Genomic DNA, 23,304 nt, shown 5'->3' with positions numbered 1-23,304 from the left:
GTTCTAGTTTTTATATTCAATATGTCATTGTCATAAACAGATAGCTAAGGGTTAATGTCTCTTTCACCTGAAACACCTGACCAGAGAACCAATCAGGAAACCGGATTTTTTCAACCTTGGGTGGAGGGAAGTGTGTCTCTGAGTCTTTTGTCTGTCTGCCTGTTTCCTCTGAGCTTTGGAGAAGTAGTTCTATTTTCTAGTCTTCTGTTTCTAAGTGTAAGAACAAAGAGATCAGATAGTAAGTTCTATGGTTTCTTTTCTTTGGTATTTGCATGAATATAAGTGCTGGAAATGTTTTGATTTGTATTCTTTTTGAATAAGGCTGTTTATTCAATATTCTTTTAAGCAATTGACCCTGTGTTGTATCATCTTAATACAGAGAGAACATTTGTATTTTTTCTTTCTTTTTTATATAAAGTTTTCTTTTAAGCCCTGTTGGAGTTTTTCTTTACTTCAGGGAAATTAAGTCTGTACTCACCAGGGAATTGGTGGGAGGAAGAAATCAAGGGGAGAGCTGTGTGTTGGATTGCTAGCCTGATTTTGCATTTCCTCTGGGTGAAGAGGAAAGTGCTTTTGTTCCAGGATTGGGAACGGAGAGGGGGACTCACTCTGCGTAGTTTCACAGAGCTTGTGTCTGTGTATCTCTCCAGGAGCACCTGGAGGGGGGAAGGGAATCAGGATTATTTCCCTTTGTTGTGAGACTCAAGGGATTTGGGTCTTGTGGTCCCCAGGGAAGGTTTTTCAGGGGGACCAGAGTGCCCCAAAACACTCTAATTTTTTGGGTGGTGGCAGCAGTACCAGGTCCAAGCTGGTAACTAAGCTTGGAGGTTTTCATGCTAACCCCCAAATTTTGGACGCTAAGGTCCAGAATCTGGGAATAAGGTTATGTCATGGTGGCAGTGGCGGGAGATAGACAGAATCCAGAAGCCAGTAGGAATATTATATTTTTCTTTTCTCTGCTAAGGGTTTTTTAGCAGAGAGAAACAGTTTGGTTTTAAAAGGGAACCAGAGAGAATTTTTTTTTTTTCTGCTCTCTCTAGCAGTTTGTGGTTTGCATGTTAAGCGAGAAGCCATTAGCAGACTATTGACAGTCTATTGTCACACAATAGCACTCCCATTGAGAGTCATACCAGCACTCTATATGCATGCAAATAAAGTGGTTTTTCTGGTTTCCCTTCATTGAACATTAGCTAGAGAGAGAAAAGGAAAAAAGCACTGTTGCTAGGCAGACTTCAGGAGGCAACAGAGAGCCTGCAGTTCAAAAGATAAACATCGGAGGGCACTCCAACACAAGAAAACAGGAACCATGACTTCTAAGGCAAGGATTGACGCCGAAGAACAAATCAAAGACGCTGAACACAGGCGACAGATGGAGATGAAAGAAAAGGAAGAAAGCCTCCAACTGGCAGCCTTCCAAAGAGAACAGGCAGCCCAAGAGGCAGCACACAAAAGAAAACTAGAAGAAGAAGAGGTGGCCTACCGAAGGAAACAAGCAGAAGATGAGGCAGCCCACCGCCGAGAAATGGAAAAGCACCAAAAAGAAATGGAAAAGCACCAAAAAGAAATGGAAAAGCACCAAAAAAAAAATGGAAAAACAACAAAAAAAAATAAAAAAACAACAAAAAGAAAATGAAGAGAAGGAAAAACAGAGAAAACATGAACTGGAGATGGCAAAAGCTGGGCTGCATGTGCCAGCCAACCCTAACAACCCGGCGCCAATTATTGCTCCCCAGCACAGGAAATTTCCCACCTACAAGGCAGGTGATGACACCGAGGCCTTCTTGGAAAATTTTGAAAGAGCCTGTCTTGGGTACAGCATCCCCGAAGACCAGTACATGGTAGAATTAAGGCCATACCTCAGTGGACCTTTAGCAGAGGTGGCAGCTGAAATGCCCAAGCCGCAAATGAATGACTATAAACTTTTTCAAACCAAGGCCAGATACAGGATGGGGATAACCCCAGATCATGCCCGTCGGCGCTTCAGAACCCAAAAATGGAAACCAGAGGTGTCATTTCCCAAACACGCCTACTACATTGCAAAAAACTATGAGGCCTGGTTAACAGGAAACAACATTCAAACCTTGGAAGAAGTGAACCTCCTCATACAAATGGAGCAGTTCTTGGATGGTGTTCCTGAAGACATCACACGGTACATACAAGATAGAAATCCCAAAACTATCGCTGAGGCGGGGGAGATTGGAGCCAAATGGATGGAACTGGCAGAAAGCAAAAAAGCTACTGTCAAGGGGAACGATTACCCCAGGGGGCACACAGACCATAAACCCTACAACCGAGGACAGCCAAAGACCCTCCATACCACCCAAGTAAAGCCACAGATACCCTACTCTTCAACCTCACCAGTCTCCAGTAACTCACCTCGGCCCAGTGAACCATCAGATGGAAGATGCTTTAAGTGTAATGAACCGGGACATATCAAGGCCAACTGTCCCAAGAACACCATGCGAGTGCAATTCATTACACCACCATCACACCAAAGATCCCCAGGCCCGGATGCCTCTCAAATACCCTTGGAGCGAAGGGAAAATTTGAGAGTGGGCGGAAAGAAGGTTACTGCGTGGAGAGACACGGGGGCACAAGTGTCAGCTATCCACCAATCCTTCGTTGACCCCAAATTCATCAACCCAAAGGCCAAAGTTACAATTTACCCCTTCATGTCACAAGCTGTAGACTTGCCTACAGCTCAACTGCCTGTCCAGTACAAAGGCTGGTCAGGAATGTGGACTTTTGCAGTCTATGACAATTATCCTATCCCCATGCTACTGGGGGAAGACTTGGCCAACCAGGTGAGGCGGGCCAAGAGAGTGGGAATGGTTACCCGTAGCCAAACCAGGCAAGCTTCCAGACCCATTCCTGTTCCTGAGCCGTCCACAGAAGCCCCGTCTGTGTTACCAGAGACCCAGACAGAGGCAGTGGACCCGGATTCCATGCCTACCACTGAAACAGCCACAGCATCTCCAGTCCCAGGCCCGGAACTGGAACAGCAACCAGCACCAGCAAGTGCAACCACATCTTCAAACTCAACGCCAGAGGGCGCCAGCGAGCCAGAACTGGCAGAAGCAAAAAACAGCCATACCCAAAAGGCTCAGCCAGAGCCTGAAATACCCTCAGGTGCACCAGCGGAGAGCGGTTCACCAGCAACGGAAACAACCCCATCACCTACATCGCTTCCAGAGGGACCAAGCCCAAGTCCACAGTCTGAGGAAGAACTGGTGACCCCAGCCTCAAGGGAACAGTTCCAGGCTGAGCAGGAAGCAGATGACAGCCTTCAGAAAGCGTGGGCGGCGGCACGGAGCACCCCACCGCCTCTCAGCTCTTCTAATCGATCCCGGTTTGTTATAGACCAAGGACTTTTATACAAGGAAATTCTTTCTGGTGGACACCGGGAAGAATGGCAGCCGCAAAAACAGTTGGTGGTTCCAACTAAGTACCGGGGGAAGCTCTTAAGCTTAGCCCATGATCATCCCAGTGGCCATGCTGGGGTGAACCGAACCAAGGACCGGTTGGGGAAGTCCTTCCACTGGGAGGGGATGGGCAAGGACGTTGCCAAGTATGTCCGGTCTTGTGAGGTATGCCAAAGAGTGGGAAAGCCTCAAGACCAGGTCAAGGCCCCTCTCCAGCCACTCCCCATAATTGAGGTCCCATTTCAGCGAGTAGCTGTGGATATTCTGGGCCCTTTCCCAAAAAAGACGCCCAGAGGAAAGCAGTACGTACTGACTTTAGTGGACTTTGCTACCCGATGGCCAGAAGCAGTAGCTCTAGGCAACACCAGGGCTAACACTGTGTGCCTGGCCCTAACAGACATCTTTGCCAGGGTAGGTTGGCCCTCTGACATCCTTACAGATTCAGGGTCTAATTTCCTGGCAGGGACCATGGAAAAACTGTGGGAAACTCATGGGGTGAATCACTTGGTTGCCACCCCGTACCACCATCAAACCAATGGCCTGGTGGAAAGGTTCAATGGAACTTTGGGGGCCATGATAAGAAAATTCATCAACGAATTCTCCAATAATTGGGACCTAGTGTTGCAGCAGTTGCTGTTTGCCTACAGGGCTGTACCACATCCCAGTTTAGGGTTTTCACCATTTGAACTTGTGTATGGTCACGAGGTTAAGGGGCCATTACAGTTGGTGAAGCAGCAATGGGAGGGGTTTACGCCTTCTCCAGGAACTAACATTCTGGACTTTGTAAGCAACCTACAAAGCACCCTCCGACACTCTTTAGCCCTTGCTAGAGAGAACCTAAAGGATGCTCAAGAAGAGCAAAAGGCCTGGTATAACAGACATGCCAGAGAACGTTCCTTCAAGGTAGGAGACCAGGTTATGGTCTTGAAGGCGCAACAGGCCCATAAGATGGAAGCATCATGGGAAGGGCCATTCACGGTCCAAGAGCGCCTGGGAGCTGTAAACTACCTCATAGCATTTCCCAATTCCTCACTAAAGCCTAAAGTGTACCATGTTAATTCTCTCAAGCCTTTCTATTCCAGAGACTTACAGGTTTGTCAGTTTACAGTCCAGGGAGATGATGCTGAGTGGCCTGACGGTGTCTACTACGACGGGAAAAAAGACGGTGGCGTGGAAGAGGTGAACCTCTCAACCACCCTGGAACGTCTGCAGCGGCAACAAATCAAGGAGCTGTGCACTAGCTTCGCCCCATTGTTCTCAGCCACCCCAGGACGGACTGAACGGGCATACCACTCCATTAATACAGGTAATGCTCACCCAATCAGAACCCCACCCTACCGGGTGTCTCCTCATGCCCAAGCTGCTATAGAACGGGAGATCCAGAACATGCTACAGATGGGTATAATCCGCTCATCTACCAGTGCATGGGCATCTCCAGTGGTTCTGGTACCCAAACCAGATGGGGAAATACGCTTTTGCGTGGACTACCGTAAGCTAAATGCGGTAACTCGTCCGGACAACTATCCAATGCCACGCACTGATGAGCTATTGGAAAAGTTGGGACGTGCCCAGTTCATCTCTACAATAGACTTAACCAAGGGGTACTGGCAAGTACCGCTAGATGAACCCGCCAAGGAGAGGTCAGCATTCGTCACCCATGCGGGGGTGTATGAATTCAATGTCCTTCCTTTCGGCCTTCGAAATGCGCCCGCCACCTTCCAGAGGCTGGTAGATGGTCTACTAGCTGGACTGGGAGAATTCGCAGTTGCCTACCTCGATGATGTGGCCATTTTTTCAGACTCCTGGCCAGAACACCTACTACACCTGGAAAAGGTCTTTGAGCGCATCAGGCAGGCAGGACTAACTGTTAAGGCCAAAAAGTGTCAAATAGGCCAAAACAGAGTGACTTACCTGGGGCACCAGGTGGGTCGAGGAACCATAAACCCCCTACAGGCCAAGGTGCATGCTATCCAAAAGTGGCCTGTCCCAAGGTCAAAAAAACAGGTCCAATCCTTCTTAGGCTTGGCCGAATACTACAGGCGATTTGTACCACACTACAGCCAAATCGCTGCCCCATTGACCGACCTAACCAAAAAGACCCAGCCAAATGCCGTTAAGTGGACTAATGAGTGTCAAAAAGCCTTTACCCAGCTTAAGGCAACGCTCATGTCTGACCCTGTACTCAGGGCCCCGGACTTTGACAAGCCATTCCTAGTAACCACGGATGCATCTGAGCGTGGTATAGGAGCAGTACTCATGCAGGAAGCAACAGATCACAACTTCCATCCTGTCGTGTTCCTCAGCAAGAAACTGTCTGAGAGGGAAAGTCACTGGTCAGTCAGTAAAAAGAAATGCTATGCCATTGTGTACGCCCTGGAAAAGCTACGCCCATATGTTTGGGGACGGCGGTTCCAACTACAAACTGACCATGCTGCACTAAAGTGGCTTCATACTGCCAAGGGGAACAACAAAAAACTTCTTCGGTGGAGTTTAGCTCTCCAAGATTTTGATTTTGAAATTCAACACATCACAGGAGCTTCGAACAAAGTTGCTGATGCACTCTCCCGTGAGAGTTTCCCAGAATCCAGTAGTTAAAAAGTGTTCTTAAAATGTAAAAGTCTGTTAGTTATATACTTAGTAGTATATGTAAAGGTGCATGTGTTGTATTAATCTGTTTATTTTCAAGTTCTAGAAGGAAATTGCCGCCAGTGAGCTTCCCCACTGTCTGCAATTTGGGGGGCGTGTCATAAACAGATAGCTAAGGGTTAATGTCTCTTTCACCTGAAACACCTGACCAGAGAACCAATCAGGAAACCGGATTTTTTCAACCTTGGGTGGAGGGAAGTGTGTCTCTGAGTCTTTTGTCTGTCTGCCTGTTTCCTCTGAGCTTTGGAGAAGTAGTTCTATTTTCTAGTCTTCTGTTTCTAAGTGTAAGAACAAAGAGATCAGATAGTAAGTTCTATGGTTTCTTTTCTTTGGTATTTGCATGAATATAAGTGCTGGAAATGTTTTGATTTGTATTCTTTTTGAATAAGGCTGTTTATTCAATATTCTTTTAAGCAATTGACCCTGTGTTGTATCATCTTAATACAGAGAGAACATTTGTATTTTTTCTTTCTTTTTTATATAAAGTTTTCTTTTAAGCCCTGTTGGAGTTTTTCTTTACTTCAGGGAAATTAAGTCTGTACTCACCAGGGAATTGGTGGGAGGAAGAAATCAAGGGGAGAGCTGTGTGTTGGATTGCTAGCCTGATTTTGCATTTCCTCTGGGTGAAGAGGAAAGTGCTTTTGTTCCAGGATTGGGAACGGAGAGGGGGACTCACTCTGCGTAGTTTCACAGAGCTTGTGTCTGTGTATCTCTCCAGGAGCACCTGGAGGGGGGAAGGGAATCAGGATTATTTCCCTTTGTTGTGAGACTCAAGGGATTTGGGTCTTGTGGTCCCCAGGGAAGGTTTTTCAGGGGGACCAGAGTGCCCCAAAACACTCTAATTTTTTGGGTGGTGGCAGCAGTACCAGGTCCAAGCTGGTAACTAAGCTTGGAGGTTTTCATGCTAACCCCCAAATTTTGGACGCTAAGGTCCAGAATCTGGGAATAAGGTTATGTCAGTCATTCAGTACCAAGTCAAATGCCTTACTGAAGTCTAAGTGTTCTACATCAGCATGATTATTAACCAAACGTGTAAGTTAATTTAAAAAATCAAGTTAGTTTGACAGGGTCTCTTTTCCATAAACCCATAGTGATTTGCATTAATTACATTACCCTCCTTTAGTTCTTTATTCATCAAGTCCCATATCAGCTGCTCAATTATCTTGCCTGGGATTGATGTCAGGCCGACAGGCCTATAATTGCCTGGATCATCCCGTTTAACCTTTTAAAAAAATGGCACAATAGTTTTCTTTCAGTCTTCTAGAACTTCCCTAGTGCTCCAAGACTAATTGAAAATCCACATTAACAGTCCAATGAGCTCTTCAGCCAGCTCTTTTAATACTCTTAGCTGTAAGTTAGCCAATCCTGCTGATTTAAAAACATCTAACTTTAGTAGCTTCTATGTAACATCTTCCAGAAATTCTAGTGGAATGGAAATAGTGTTATCACCATATGCCACGACTCCATCTTCTATTCCCCCCCCCCATACAGAACAACAATTTATTAAACATTGTTGCATTATTTATTGCTGATTCTACCATTTCCATCTAGTAATGGACCAATACCATTGCCAGAATTCTTTGCATTCCTTTTTTAAAAACAAAGAAACCCCCTCCTTATTGTCTTTAACCCTGCTGGCCATGGATTTCTCCTTGTGTCCCTTGGCTTTCCTTATCAATTTTCTACAATTCCTAACTTCTGATTTATATTCATTACCATCAACTTCACCCTTTTTCCATTTGTTAGATATTTACAGGTAACTTCACTTCCCCTTAAACAAGGTTGTTTTGGTAACTGACATAGGTCTCTTCTTCAATGTTGTCTTCAGGGCATCTAGTAAAGCGTACTTATATGATTCACAATTATTCACTTTTCAGATTAAATTATTCCGCCACAGCAGGAGAGTGGTGTCTGCTGACCGAGGGCTCAGCTCTGCAGGCAGCAGCGCAGAGGTAAGGGTGATAATACCATACCATGCCACCCTTACTTCTGCGCTGCTGCTGGCAGTGGCTTGGCCTTATGAGTTGGTTTCCCAGCAAGCAGCCGCTGCTCTCCAGCTGCCTCGCTCTGAAGGCAGTGCCTCTGCCAGAAGTAGCACAGAAGTAAGGGTAGCAGTACCGCAACAGTATAAAATCAGATTGCTAACAATCTTTGCCTATACAGTTTATTTTCTGAGTAACTTGTATACAAGCAAAAACCTGGCTTTAGTGAATTTTGGCATATAATAAAAGATGTAAAATTGAAAAAAAACCAAACCTGTCTCCCCACAATAATCTTGTCCCCCTCCCCCACTCCTTTTGGGTCAGGATCCCTACAATTACAACACTGTGAAATTTCAGATTTAAATATCTGAAATTTACAATTTTTAATATCCTATGAATATGAAATTAACCAAAATGGACTGAATTTGGTATGGCCCTATAGATAAGTGTGTAAGGAGGTTGCCATCCTGTTCCCTAGTGTGATTTGGTGGACTGTAGTAGGCATTAACTAGTATCCCCATCTTGTGCTTTATCTGCTGGACATTGATCTATAAACATTAAAGATCATTTTCTTCCAAGTTATCAGTGACTCCAATACAGGTAATGATATTTTTAACAGAGTAGCACCCACTCAATCCTTTCTAAACAGGTTATAACCATTGATTTTAACATTCCAATTGTGCAAATCATCTCCCCAGGTTTCAATAACACCAACTAGATTGAATTTATGCTCATAAATGAGCAATTCAAATTCTTTTTCTTTGTTAGCCAGGTCCAAGCATTAGTGTATTGGCCATTCAAGAATATTCTCTTTATTTTCTTTGGTATCTTGATTTTGTTCTCAATTATATTTTCTCTTTAGCTCACTACATTCTAAATTTGTAAATATCTTAATATCTGTTTTTTATATTAAATTATTTAACAGCAGAAGTAGTAAAACAATCTAATGAATAAGTGGAAGAGAAAGTACCACCATACATAAAGAACTCAAATCATACTTTGAAAAGAATACTACAAAAATATTTATTCAAAACAAATTTAATATATTCCAGTCAATGTCTTCACCCTCTCTCCCTTTGCCCTCTCCCAGATCAGTCCCAATTGACTGCTGGTTTCCTTTTTATTCTGGAGATGATCATTTGCTCTCAACTCCTAACCCTTAAATTCTAAATGTCTATGACAGTGACATACTGTCTCTGGCTGTGAATGCATGTATGGCCAGACAAGATCGATTTATGTTCTAAGCATGAAGACTGGAATATCTAGAATCTCTGGGTAAAATCTTGGCTCCACAGAAGTCAATATGAATTTTGCCACTGACTTCAATGAGGCCAAACTATCATCCTCTGATATCACTAGTTCAAATCCTGGCATAATTCAACAGCTGCCAAGGACACATGCTTTAGAGGACAAAGTAGTACATACAACACATCATGCAACTATTGCATGTGTGTCTTTCAGCTGAGATCTTAAAAAAAACCTCAAGCTTTTTGTAAACACAGCAAGACTTCATGATCTTTTGTAGCAGTGTTGGCCAGTCCTTGGCCAAAGTTTTCTCTTTCCCCTCAGTGTACTGATGAGCTGTTACCCTCTTCCTTGGAGATAGCTGCATTTCTATGATGTTGCATAGGTGCCTTGTGAAAATAAATGTACTATAATAATGTAAAATAATATGAATATAAATTGCACTCCATGGATCAAGTAGTAGCAGATAAGCTGCACCAATGGAATGGGAGAGGGATCACTGAGGGCTCATCTGTAGTACTACCAGTATTGGGAATGAGCAAAAGTCACCGTGTGAAACCAAAGTCTTAATGGTACCATGAATGATTTGTAACATTCAAGAAATCAATCTACTTACAAAAAGTTAGATTTGTTTTACAGATATTTTAAGTGCGTGTGTCTAATTCTGTCACATAGTGTCTTCATGGTCTAAAAATAAATAGTTTCTCTTCACAATACTAGCCTTTAAAAGTACTATAGTTAAAACAGTGTATTTAATCTGGAGCCAACAATCCAAGTCTGATCAAAGACCACAATTAAAATGGATAATATTTCAGATATGAAACCACTGCAACAAAGATAGAGTGCAATTAGAAATTACCATTCAAATTATTGGATAGCTTGGTTTCTAGTGCCACCTGCTGAAACAGAACAGTAGTTTTTTTTTATCCACACTTTTTCTAGTTTTATCTAGTAAGAAACTTACAGGTATATTAAAAAAATGGTTTTGGTGAATTACATAGCCCAAATACAAATTAAAAAGTGATATACATCAATACAATGGACTCTCCTTATAATGTATTCAGATATAGTGAATCTCAGCTTATATGGAAGTTGTTCAGTATGAGAATGGCTGTTGGTGGTGGGAAGATGGGAACTGTTTTCAGCACAAGACATTTTCACTCTATATATTCCTATGAGGTTGACATCAACTATATAATTCTCCTGAGTTAAGAGAATAGGGGAAGTTTGTTCATACAGATGAATCTGCTGAGTACTCTAAATGAACATCCAGAGTGCCGAACGCTGAGTGTAGTACATTCAGAATCTTTTCCTGAATTAGGTCTACTTGTTCTGCAGGACAATAGTCATCCAAACTTGATCTGTAACAATGATTTAAAAAAAAAAAAAAGTCAAATGCCCATAATGAGAAATAGCTTTCTAATACTTTGCACTTATATAGCCCCTGATATCCAGGGCTATATATATTTCAAAGTGCTTTAAAACACCGAGAGCTCTGCTAGTCGCTCTCCAGCCCCCTGGACTCTCTGGAGAGTCTTTTCTCTAGGTCTCCTCCTTGCCCTGGTCTTAGAAACATCTTCCCCTTGGTTCAGGATCTCCACAGCTGTAATTCTCCTTGTCTTTCTCAGTTTACCATCTTCAGGCTTAGGGTTCTGCTTCAGGAAACCTTCCTCTACATCTCTCAACTCTAGACTCTCCCAAGTGAGCTCAATACAGTCCTTCACTTGCTGAACATTACCATCAGGTGGCCCCCATTCCCAGCCTATTGGATCTATCGATCCTCCCCCAGAACACTTATCCTTAAAGAGCCCAGTACAGGACAGAATGACCGCAGTATTCAATGGCCTTAAATGGGACAGATCACCCTGTTACATACAGGAAACTCCACAGTACAGTGAAAATCCTTACTGTAGCGAACACTGACTTTTTAAAAAACCTCTACTATAGCAAATAGATTTTAAATTCACCTTTGGGTTTAGGATAAAAACACATACTTACCGAGCAATTGTCACAAGTGTGGGCTTTGGTATTTTTTTCAGTATATGCTTAACTGATTGCATGAGGCCCTCTATCTCCTGCTCAGTGCTAACATGATGTGGAAGTTCAGAATAATCACAGGTAAGACCAGCCTGATGGACCTAAACATAAATTAAACAAAGATTTCACTATTGCATAAAGCGGATGATTAAAATTAACAAGAAATGTTCCTATTCTCAAAGCTGATTCATACAGCACAGTGCTTAAATTGTCTTTAAAGGTTTAGTAGCTACTGTACTTCTTTAAAGTAACTAATGGAACTACAGAAATGTATTTAAAAGCACAAACGTTATTGTATTTACACTTTTAGATGCTGTTAACTAGTTTCATTGCTTGTTATAATGTACCTCCCTTTTTCTACTAGAGCATTCAGAAAGCATATCAGAGGTGAAGACCAAGAACTTAAAAAGGGGACTGGGGTGGGAGAGACTGCTTCAATTTAGGTTCTGAAGTCCTTATCTCCACTTGAGTGATCTGGATTGTGACAGCAACAGCTCGGCACTCTTCACTCCTGACAATCAGGCCATTTTTCAGGTGCTTTAATACAGACATGAAGGCCTAACTTCAGGCAGCCATTTTTGAAAATTCTGGCTGAAATACAAAGATTTTAAAACCTTCTTTCCGCAAACATTTAAGATTTCAAAAGGCAAAGCCAAAAAGTTTCCCCAGTCTTCTCTTTCCCTTTTGAATATATGATTTTGTAAGCTGTCTGCTTCCAGTTCCTCCTACCAGTGACGTACCATTTCATAGTCTGGGGTTTCCATCCGATTTTTCAAACTATGCACAAGTTGAACCAGTGGTTTCATTCTGAGGTAAAAAGAAAATATGTGAGTTATATTAACAGCTAGAAGCACATGTACTTAACACAGCCAAAAACAGTAAGGAAATAATACCATGGTGTGCCTCGTGTCCCAGGAACAAAGTACTGGGTCTCCAGAACTTCCCAAGCTTCTGTGAGAGGAAAAGTGCCAGCTCCATGGCACTGCTGTTTTCTCACCTCATCCTGCCCCTGCATTTAGACTACATGGGATTTGGAGAGGAGGTCATTCTCTCTGGCACCACCTCCTTGTACCTCTAGATATGCATGAGATAGTTACTTTTTCAAGGTTGTATTAATTCTATCTGAGTCTCATCTGCAGTTGTTACTCAGAAACCAGAGGACATTCCTAACACATCACTACAACTGGTGGGAATACTGGGGCTGGGAGTTTCCCCATGGAAAAATCTGGCTTTTGTCAAAACTTTGGTTTAAGAGAAAATTTTGAGTAGAAGTTGACAGTGTTTCATGGGAGGTGTTGCTCAGGTGTCATGCTCCTATTCTCAACTATGGACTAGGTTTATCGGGTCTCCTACGTCTCCCAATATGCACCACTGACTCATCTCTTGCTGAACCACCACAGGGCACATAAAGGGAGATGGTAGTCTGGCTGTGGAACCCAGTTTGTAGAGGAGAATGGGGGCATGAGACAGCTGAACTACAGCTTCCACGAGGCACTGTGGCAGCATTACTAAATTGAAAAAAAAATTAGATATTCAGTTTTGACCCTCCCCCCTCCCCCAAAAATCCACAGAAAACAGACACTTTTTTATTAGCCCTAGTCATCACAGTTCCTTTAAGTGTCATTCTGGAAGTGGTGAAGAGGGACCAGTGGAGCAGCATAGAGAGACAGGATCCCCTAGGTAAGTTTATTTACAGGGGCTGCTGCAGGAAATCCTAGGTGAAGTTCTACAGCCTGCATTATGCAGGAGGTCAGACTAGATGATAATGGTCCTTTCTTAACTTATTTTCATAGATTTTTTTAAGGCATCACTAGAACAAGCCAAACTGAACATTTTCTCTTACCTTGGATTTCAACTCCACAAAAGAGAAGGTTATTTACCTATAACTGGAGGTTCTTTGAGAGATGTGGTCCCTATCTATATTCCACTGAAGGTGTATGTATGTGCAGCATGTGTTCGGAGCCAGAGAATTTGAAAGTAGTAGTGTCTGTCAGTTCGCGCATATGTCCTTGCTTCGCCTCATAGTTTCATCTGAGGTGATAATGGGTGAAGCGGAGCGACTGGGTCTCCAGTTCCTTCTCCACCACAAATCTAACAGATCCACAGCAGAGGGGAAGGAGGGAGGAAAGCGTGACCTGACTGGCAAGTCTTGGAGAGGAGATCAGACCTCCCTTGGTGTGGGTGGCAGAGGAAGGCCTGGAGATTCTGATTTCCCTAGGGTGAACAGCTCACATGGCCCTAGCGCTTACTCAGAGTACCCCAGTGTTAACAATACCCATTTGGTAGCAGGAGCCAGTGCCGTAGCGGAGGACTGTCCTGGAACCAATAGATCCCTCATCTTAAGGGACGCTGATATTGAAAGTGAGCAGGGCTTGGTGCTTGGTACCGGCGGACCCACTGGTCTGCGTTATGTCTTGTCATTCTTGTGCGCCTTGGAATATGCCATCTCTCTGCGGCTGAAACTCAAGTAAGGTGCATTATCCTTTGGTTTGGAGTAAGACTTACTGCCATGCTTATGTGCATACTTCCTTACCCCATGACTAGGCCCTGGCACGGGGTCTCTAGTGGTGGTACCACTGGAATCAGATTTGATCTCTGTAACCAGAGGCCCATTCCTGGCTTTCTCAGGCCAGTGTAGAGGAGGAGTTCCCTGGCCTGGATCCAACTGAGGCCTCAGGCCACTTCCATGAGGTCCTTCTTGAGGCAGAAAACCCGGCCTGCTCAGGTATGGATTGGGAAGGACTAGCAGACACTGCACCTGGATGAAATGTGTGCTCTTCCAAAGCGGTTGAGGCAGTGTTGGTGCTCCTCACTGACTGAAAACTAACACAGGCAGCAGGCACAGATCTTGAATCCTGGTGTCTTTTGCATACTCCAGTACCTGTGTGTGGGAGACCGGTAAACTGATTCTCCTAAAGTCCAAATCCTACTAAAAACTAAACTACATTTAAAAAAAACAGTAAAAAACAGTAGAAAAACTAACTATACATAATTTCTAAAACTCTTCTTCTTTTAAAAGGGCGTCAGAGATGAGAGGACACTAGCAGCTCTGACTTGGACCATGTGGCGGGGAGAAGGAACTGGAGATGTGGTCAGTCAGCCCGACCCTTTAGTGCCTCAAAAGAAACCATAAGGGGAAGCAAGAGAGCATGTGCAGACCAACAGACTCTACTACTTTCAAATTATCTGGTTCCAGACGCATGGACACATGCCTAAACCCTCCATGGAATAAAGTAGGGACCATCACTCAAAGGAGCAGCTAAGAATTTTCCAGGTTGTATATTTTAGACAAGTTAAATTATCATCATATCCCTCTAGCTCTGTCCAGCAGCTTGAATGTTCAAAAACATGCCAAGAGCTATTGAATTACAATTAGCATTTTTCAGTCTTCTGCTGATGGTGGGCGTCTCTTTTAGAAATGCAACGTTTGTGATGCTGACAGCATGGGAGGATAAAAGACCAGTCACAAGGGTCTGGAGGTTTTTTGTGTCCCTGCTCTGGATCTGACTAGGAATGACACTTATTGGTCCAAGAGAAATCCTGCACATGAAGGGAGGAGGGAGAAGACAGGTCTAACCGGACGGTATTGATTGATTGTGTTTGGAGAAGTTAGCTAGCTCCTTGACAGAGTGGGAGGAAGAATACTGTTCAGTGGGTTTCTGGAGAAAATCAAAAGTACTGACTAGGAGTCAGGAGTTGCAGGCAAAAATACAAAGAGAAGGCAGTTAGCAGACAAGCAACCAGTGCAAAGGGAGGCAAGAATAAGAACAACCTATACATTAGATTTCGAAATTGCTACCATCACAAGTGATGTAAGTTTGTAGGAAGCTGGCCAGTACCAGCTGGAGGCTCAAAAACAACTGTAATGAAGAACACTTTACTGTTAAAAATATAATAATTTCTTCATGCCGATTCTGATACACAAGCTATTAGTTGACCAAAGGGAGGAGAGTTTTTTCTTTTAACCATTAAAATCCCTTACCTAGGATATGAGGCAAATCTTTTTAGAGTCTCTTCATCATCATTGTCACACAAATCCGCAAAAGCTGCTTCCAGATCTTCTAGCTGATGGACACGATTTTCAACACAGTCCAGCAACCCCTCCTTTGAATGAACACATATGTAGATGTGTTAGGAACAATACAAGCATAAGATCTTATTTCCTGAGATGAAGGACACAGTTCGTTCTATGTGTCAAATCCTGAAGTAATTAGTCTGATGAGAATAATGGAACAGGGATTTCTGGGCAGCTGGTTTGTGGAACATCTTCCAAAAGATCAGAATGAATGATCAGAGATTACCACCTTCAGACCAATGCAGAGTAAAACCCATCTCTGCTCACTAACAACAAAATGTTCTGTATCTACATTTTAGAGAAAAGACTGAGAAGAACTAAAAGTATGTTAGATTAACTGCTGGATTTGTTTGTAAAGCTCTCAAATGCCATGGTAATGAATGCAACATGAATACTTAGCGAGAGATAAGCAGTTTTGCCTCAATTAAAAAAAAGCAAGAACTTCAGGATATGTATAGGTTTTAAAAACAAAACAAAAATACTTTTGGATTTATCAATATTTCAAAAGGCGCTATGTATGTTGGAGATTTTTCAACCACTTTCTTCCTGGATTGCATGAAAAAAGGAGGGATGAATTCTAAGTTAAATGCCTGTTTTACTTTACTCATGAGAGAAATCCCATTGGAGTTCATGAGAATACTGGCATGAGTAAACATGCAAGTATTTGCAGGATCAGGGTCTGAACAACATCATCAAATGATACGAATTTCACAGCATGAGTATGAAAGATGATCAGCACATTAAACGTAGACAGGAAAATCACTAAGAAGGGTATTTGACAGACATAAAAAATAGGGAAATGATAATTCCTTCTGGTTGGGAAGTGTTCTGATATCACATACCAGCTGCTGTATACCTTGAAGAATATCAGCAACTTTATTACATATGCTTAAATGGTAATATGGGATCTGATTGTGAGAGGTACCATTGAAGTCACTACGGAGCGCAGGGTTATAAAAATGTAGGCAGTTATTTTGAAAGTAGCACGGGGGATCGAGATTAATGGAAGATGAATGCCTAAATCCCTGCACTTCTTTGAAAAATATGAATGTTTTACAATTAGGATTGTTTAACTGCAGTTAACTCATGTGATTAACTCAAAAAAATTAATCGTGATTAATCAGTGTTAAACAATAGAATATCAATTAAAATGTATTAAATATTTTTGATTTTTACATTTTCAAACATATCAATTTCAATTACAACATAAATACAAAGTGTACAGTGCTCACTTTATATTTTTTATTACAAATATTTGCAGTGTAAAAATGCTAAAAAAAAACCAGTATTTTTCAATTAACCTCATACAAGTACTGTAGTGCAATCTCTTGATCATAAAAGTGCAACTTGCAAATAGTTTTTTTTTTTGTTACATAAATGCACTCAAAAACAAAATCATGTAAAACTTTAGAGCCTACAAGTCCACTCAGTCCTACTTCTTGTTCAGCCAATCGTGAAGACAAACACATTTGTTTACATTTATGGGAGATAATGCTGCCTACTCCTTATTTACAATACCACCTGAAAGTGAGAATAGGCATTCGCCTGGCACTGTTGTAGCTGGTGTCGCAAGATATTTATGTGCCAGATGCGCTTAAGAGTCATATGCCTCTTCATGCTTCGGCCATTGTTCTAGAGGACATGGTTCCATGCTGATGATGTTTGTTTAAAAAAAAAAAAAGTGTTAATTAAATTTGACTGAACTCCATGGGGGGAGAATTGTATGTCTCCTGCTATATATTTCATGTTATAGCAGTCTCGGATGGTGACCCAGCACATGTTGTTTGTTTTAAGAACACTTTCACTGCAAATTTGACACCACTGTAAAATTTCTAAAGATAGCTATAGCACTCGACCTAAGGTTTAAGAATCTGAAGTGCTTTCCTAAATCTCAGAGGAATGAAGTGTGAAGCATGCTGTTTCAGAAGTCTTAAAAGAGCAACGCTCATGAGGAAACTACAGAACCCAAACCACCAAAAAAGAAAATCAACCTTCTGCTGACTGACTCAGATGATGAAAATGAACATGTCAGTCTGCACTACTTTGGATCATTATCAAGCAGAACCCGTCATCAGCATGGACACATGTCCTCTGGAATGGTAGTCGAAGCATGAAGGGACATATGAATCTTTAGCGCATCTGGCATGTAAATAGCTTGCAACGACAGCTACAACAGTGCCATGCAAATGCCTGTTCTCACTTTCCGGTGACATTGTAAACAAGAAGCGTGCACCATTAACTTCTGCAAATGTAAACAAACTTGTTTGTCTGAGCGACTGGCTGAACAAGAAGTAGGACTGATTGGACTTGTAGACTCTAAAGTTTTACATTGTTTTATTTTTGAATGCAGGGTTTTCTGTACAAAATTCTACATTTTTAAGTTCAACTTTCATGATAAAGAGAGTGCATTACATTACTTGTATTAGGTGAATTGAAAAATAATATTTTGGTTTTTTACAGTGTAAATATTTGAAATAAAAAATAAATATAAAGTGAGCACTGCACACTTTGTATTCTGTTTTGTAATTGAAATCAATATTTGAAAATGTAGAAACATCCAAAAATAGTTAAATAAACGGTACTCTATTGTTTAACAGTGCCATTAATCACATGCTTATTTTTTTATTTGCTTGATGGCCCTATTTGCAATATAGTATGTTAAAAATGTACATCTAAGTACATCTGACTATCAGACACTGACACAATTGAGAAGGGTGACTATCCAAGAGATTCAAATGCTTATTTCATCTGCGAAGAGCCCTGATCTGGGCACATACATCTCCGCTGGCTTCCCCACCTCCATCACATGTAAGTTAAACATCTAATTACTAATTTTAAAGCTTTGCATGATGCTGCCCATGCCCTGTTCAGCATTGCACCTCTCCCCATCCATTCCATTCTGCCAAGGATGGTAGCCTTGTCCCTTGCAGTTCTCAGCTTCTCACACAAACATCTCCATAACACCATTCTTACTCTCTTCTATGGCTAGAGTACCTACCCTTGATCAGAAAGCCTCTACTCACCAGTTGATGCCTACAAGAAATTTGCTGACTGACGGAAAAACATGGGGAGTCATTTAGGAATAAGTTTACACATTGATATTTATAATATCGTTAGCACAACTATATATTTTGAATCTATTCCGAGCCTGCTTTTAGGCTGTGAGATATGCCAGGCACAGGGCCTAGTGTAACAGTGCCTAGTGTAACAGCCAACCTTTTTGTTGTCATTGGGGATTGCACTGAGAGCTAAGAACATGAGTCTTAAGGTGAGCTGAAACACAGTCGCCTAGCTGGCAGCTGGAACAGGCTGAGATATACTGTGAATCAGGAACAGATGGAGAACAAATAATGCACACCGAAAAGTAGGCTACACTAGCATGATATAGGCACTTCTGGGTATACATAAATTGATAATAATACACTGAACGCAGATCAGGTATTTGTCACATCTCTACTACAAAGAAGAAATAAACTAAGGAGAAAAAGCAGCAAATGGAAACAAAAAAACATGCATGTTTTGTTTTTGTTTCACTTTTGTTAATTAGCATTTTGTTTACACACATTACATTTTACACTCACACTAAATCTCCATGCAGTTAACAGAACAGCATAAAGAATGTTTGTTAGAAAAGCTTTCCTGAGGCCCTGTAGAATAGCATTAAGCATGATACATGGCTTAACTGGTGACCCTTTCATTAAGCATCTTTCACAGCTTTCCCTAATGTCTCTCTGCTTCTTGTCACAGCGCTGGGTCTTTGCAGTATAAACAAAAATCATTTTCACATTTCTCACAAGAAATACTGTACCTCTGTTGGATTTCTATCTGGCTTCTTAAAACTGTATAGCTCTTGCAGAATCTTGTATTCCTCCTTTAAGGGGGGGGAGGGGGAAGGGGAAGGAAACATAGTTTAAGTGGCTTCAAAGGAAACATACTGAAATAGAAATACAATGAAGCAAAGCATTCAGATTCCTGTACCTCCAAAAGGAAACTACTTTTATGACTGATTTTAACAAGATAGCTTTATCCCTGCAACACAGCAGAAGCACTCTATATGTCTCATGGCAAAAAGCCTCTGTGGTCTGAGAGAGCCACTCCACTCTCCATGCACATAACCATATGCTAAACGTTAAACCTGACTTCAACGTACTTAGCTATGCCCTTAAAATCAAGCCTTTAAGTGCTTTGGTGAACAGGGTTGATTACTCATGTGCTTAAAATTAAATGGGCTTTCCTGAATTGAGGCCCCAGTGAATTGCTGCATATGACAAGGGCTATGATTTGAGGCTGCAGCTGCATAGGGGCCAGGACAGCATGGTTCTAAAGGGATGGCCTTGTGTGGATGGCCTGCATCCCTCCTCAGTTGTTGGGGAATCTGCAGATTTAGACTGGCAAATCTCTCCTCTGGACAGGACAATTTAGTGAAGCCTGTGATCTGAGAATTGAAGAGTTTCCTCTTTCCTGTGGGAAATTGCATGGGACAATTGGGTTCTTGGTTTCATGCACACAGTGACTGACAAATTTTATGACTCATTTCTAAAGAACCTACAAGAAACAGGATTTTTTTGAGGTACTATATGGGTACAAAATCTCTTTAAATTGCTAATAAAGTTTTACTCACAACTGATTAACCCCCTTGCCATATACACACTTTTTTTTTTGTTTGTTTTTTTAAGTATCAGAGAGGTAGCCGTGTTAGTCTGGATCTGTAAAAAGCAACAAAGAGTCCTGTGACACCTTAAAGACTAACAGATGTACTGAGGCATAAGCTTTTGTGGGTGAATGCCCATGAAAGCTTATGCCCCAACACATCTGTTAGTCTTTAAGGTGCCACAGGACTCTTTGTTGCTTTTTTTTTTTTTTTAATCCATCAAAGAAAATTGCTGAAGAGTTGAGACCTCATATCCCAAGTGTGGACATAGTTCTATGGCTGCGTTAGCAACCCTAAAAATAGAGAGACAGTAATGAAAAAGCTGCCCACAACCGCAATCGTTACCGGATCACAGAAGGGGCTTTGTGTGGGCACAGGGATCTGCTCGCCTTGTAGGACTCGGGGGTGCTAAAATTGCAAGAGTAACAGACGGAAAAGCTTAAAATTTTGCTTTAATTTAGGGCACTATAACCGTATTCAAAATGTATTTTAAATCTTTTTTGGGAGTGGGATTTTACTCTTAGAATGTACTATTATAACACCACCCTCCTTCTATTTCTTTTCATTCTGAAGTTGAACAGCTTCCTTTGCAGCTTGTCACAATGATTTCACACAAATGCTAAAATGGAAGGGCATCAGCGAGTGTGAGCATAGGATGTTGCACATTTTTATACAGGGGGTGGGAAAGCATTTCTCCAGTAAACAGTAAAAGAAAGGTAAAAGAAATCGCCCAAGTTGGACTAGGACCAGCACATACTCTATTCATGGGGAAAAGGGATACGGGAGCTTCTATTACCATTAGCAGTTAGCATCGTGGGCCAAAATTTTCAAACTTGATGCCTAGTTGGGCTCATAAATCTATCTTTAGGCACCTCAATATAAGTGGCTTGATTTTCACAAATTATGAGCACCTAAAAATTCCATTTAAGACATAGGACTGGATGGGGGCTCCTGAGTCATTGAGTCCAGTCCCCTACAATCACAGGCAACCCTGTCATATAATCCCATTCATAAATTTATTAAGATCCATTTGAAAACTAATTAGGCTTCTTGTCCCTACTATGGAAGGTTGCTCCAAAGCTTTATTCCTATGATGGTTAGAAACTGTTTAATTTCCAGCCTGAATGTATTCATGGCCAGTTTAATACCCATTTGTTCTTGTGCCAACATTGCCCGTCAGCTTAAATAGCTCTTCACCCTTTTGGTATTTACCTTCCTCGTGTATTTATAGAGAGCAAACATGATCCCTTCTCACTCTTCATTTTGCTATATCAAACAAGTCAAGTTTTTTTACGTCTCCCCATGTAAGTCAGGCCTTGCATTCCCCTCATTATCCTAGCAGCCTCTCTCCGTACCTGTTTCAGTTTGAATTAATCTTTCTTGAACACAGGTGACCAGAATTATATACAGTATTCCTGATGAGGGCTTATCAGTGCCTTGTACATTGATATTACCACTTCCTTACCTCTACTGGAAAAAAGGCAATGAGAGATGCTGAGTGCTCAGCACTACTGAAAATCAGACCACTTGTATTTCAGAAAACATCAATGTAGCTTTGGAAGCCAAACTTTGGGGACCCACATTTGAAAATTTTGGCCTGGGTTTTACAATTCAGGTGGAAGACAAAACTGTGCTTGCAACACCAAACTGGGGCATTTGTTCAGCAGCGATTCAAAAGGAAGAGTTCTACCTGCTGAATCAGCACATCAATCCCCACAGCACCTGGGTTTTCCTTGTGGTTACCCCCATCCAAATATTTACCACGTCTGATTAGTTTAGCAGCTGATTATCTTAGCTAAGATTAGTTTGGGTGTATTTTATAACAATATGATAATATCCCTGCACAAAGTGGTATGGCTACAGACTATTAATAGTCACATTCTCTCTGGGGTTCACTTTTGTCCGAAGGATAACAGGATGGCTTATGTTATCACCTGGGTGTACATTTCTTTGAATGGATTCTTAACTGAAAAAAAATCTAAGTCAATATCTAAAACATATGCATCTCCCTTTTGTAGTACTTGAAGAACAACTTCAACAATCTGCATCAGTTGGCATGCATGGTTTCCAACAGAGCATGAAGCTAAGGACTCCAATTTGTCTTGTGCAAATGTTTTCTCTTCTCCTTCTTCTGCCTTTGAATCTGAGAGGTCACTGCTGGGAACTTCAGCCTTTGATGAAGAGGCAGTAGCAGTGTTTGCTGTATCTGTATTTAACTTCGGTCTCTTTGCAGAAGATATTTCATGATTTTCCTCCTGACTGCTGGATGCTTCAGTAGGATTAACAAGAATGACATTCAGATGTAAAGGCTTCTGGTTCTCTAGCTGATCAGCAGGGACATAAAGACCATCACTTAGATAGTAATGATCAGTACTTGTAACCCTGGAACAGAGAATTGGGCATACTTAATGTATGATTTAACTAGATGAGAAACAACCTTGTGTTACCACCTAACATTAAATAACCCTGAGAAAGTAAAGTGAGTGTGTGTGATGGGTTGTAGGCAATGTAACATATACACACAAGATTATTTTAAAGACTCCTCATGTTAAATTTAAAACTGATTTTTTTTCTTTTGTAACGTCTTAGTGCTGTTAAGGGAATGTACCAAAATATATTTCATATTATTTATTAAAGCCCCATAAAAATGTCAAATGGTAATAGAATGATTCATCCTTATACGCGCTTAAAAGATTAATTTTGCCATCAGAAGATAACTTAAAGAAAAGTATCTCTCTAATCCTGCCAATATGATGACATACTATATACCTGTGAAGCAATGCATGTTCTACATTTGGTATTCTGGAGTTTATTACGCTATATTGTCTCTTTTAGATCATATTTTAAGTCATGTTTGATATGCACTCAGAAGTGCTCAAATAACTTATACACAAAATATTATGAATAAATACATAAAGCATTTAGCTTTTCTATAGCATATTTCATCCATAGATTTCAAAGTGCTTTATTGCGGAAGAGATGTATCAGTATACACCTCCCCATTTTACAGAAAGGGGAAGTTAACACAGCAAAGTGAAAGCCAAATGTCACACAGGAGGTCAGTGGCAGAGATAGGAGTAAATGCCAGGTGTCCTGATTCCTAGTCCATTTCGCTATCCGTTACAAGTAGAGTGGGGAAAAATAGTTGGTTTAAAAAAAAAAAAGATTTTAAAACAATTTTTTTGAAAATAATCCTATTTAAAGTTAAATGTGAAAATATGGTCTCTTCTGACAAGACCTAAACTA

At 41.5% G+C, this 23,304-nt stretch overlaps 1 protein-coding gene and 1 long non-coding RNA gene across 2 annotated transcripts in view; one reads left to right on the top strand and one right to left on the bottom strand.

Moving 5' to 3' along the window:
* Nucleotides 1-9,045: 9,045 nt before the first annotated feature.
* The window catches only part of C2H5orf22 (chromosome 2 C5orf22 homolog), a 28,571-nt gene continuing 14,312 nt past the window's right edge, over nucleotides 9,046-23,304 (bottom strand). The window contains exons 4-9 of the mRNA XM_030552232.1: nucleotides 21,993-22,440; nucleotides 19,216-19,278; nucleotides 15,315-15,436; nucleotides 12,073-12,139; nucleotides 11,294-11,433; nucleotides 9,046-10,656 (exon numbers count right to left, since the gene is read on the bottom strand). Of these exons, the coding sequence (XP_030408092.1) occupies nucleotides 10,527-10,656; nucleotides 11,294-11,433; nucleotides 12,073-12,139; nucleotides 15,315-15,436; nucleotides 19,216-19,278; nucleotides 21,993-22,440 (970 nt within the window). The 3' untranslated portion in view covers nucleotides 9,046-10,526. The remainder of the gene's footprint in view (nucleotides 10,657-11,293; nucleotides 11,434-12,072; nucleotides 12,140-15,314; nucleotides 15,437-19,215; nucleotides 19,279-21,992; nucleotides 22,441-23,304) is intronic.
* On the top strand, nucleotides 12,227-22,499 carry LOC115646428. The gene is made up of 3 exons (XR_003999022.1): nucleotides 12,227-12,424; nucleotides 15,540-15,545; nucleotides 22,489-22,499. It is a non-coding gene; the product is annotated as an uncharacterized LOC115646428 (long non-coding RNA).

The sequence above is a fragment of the Gopherus evgoodei genome, chromosome 2 (genome assembly GCF_007399415.2).
Source record: "Gopherus evgoodei ecotype Sinaloan lineage chromosome 2, rGopEvg1_v1.p, whole genome shotgun sequence".
Lineage (NCBI taxonomy): Eukaryota > Metazoa > Chordata > Testudines > Testudinidae > Gopherus > Gopherus evgoodei.
Note: the sequence above shows the minus strand (reverse complement) of the source record. Positions and strands in the feature narration are given on the sequence as shown.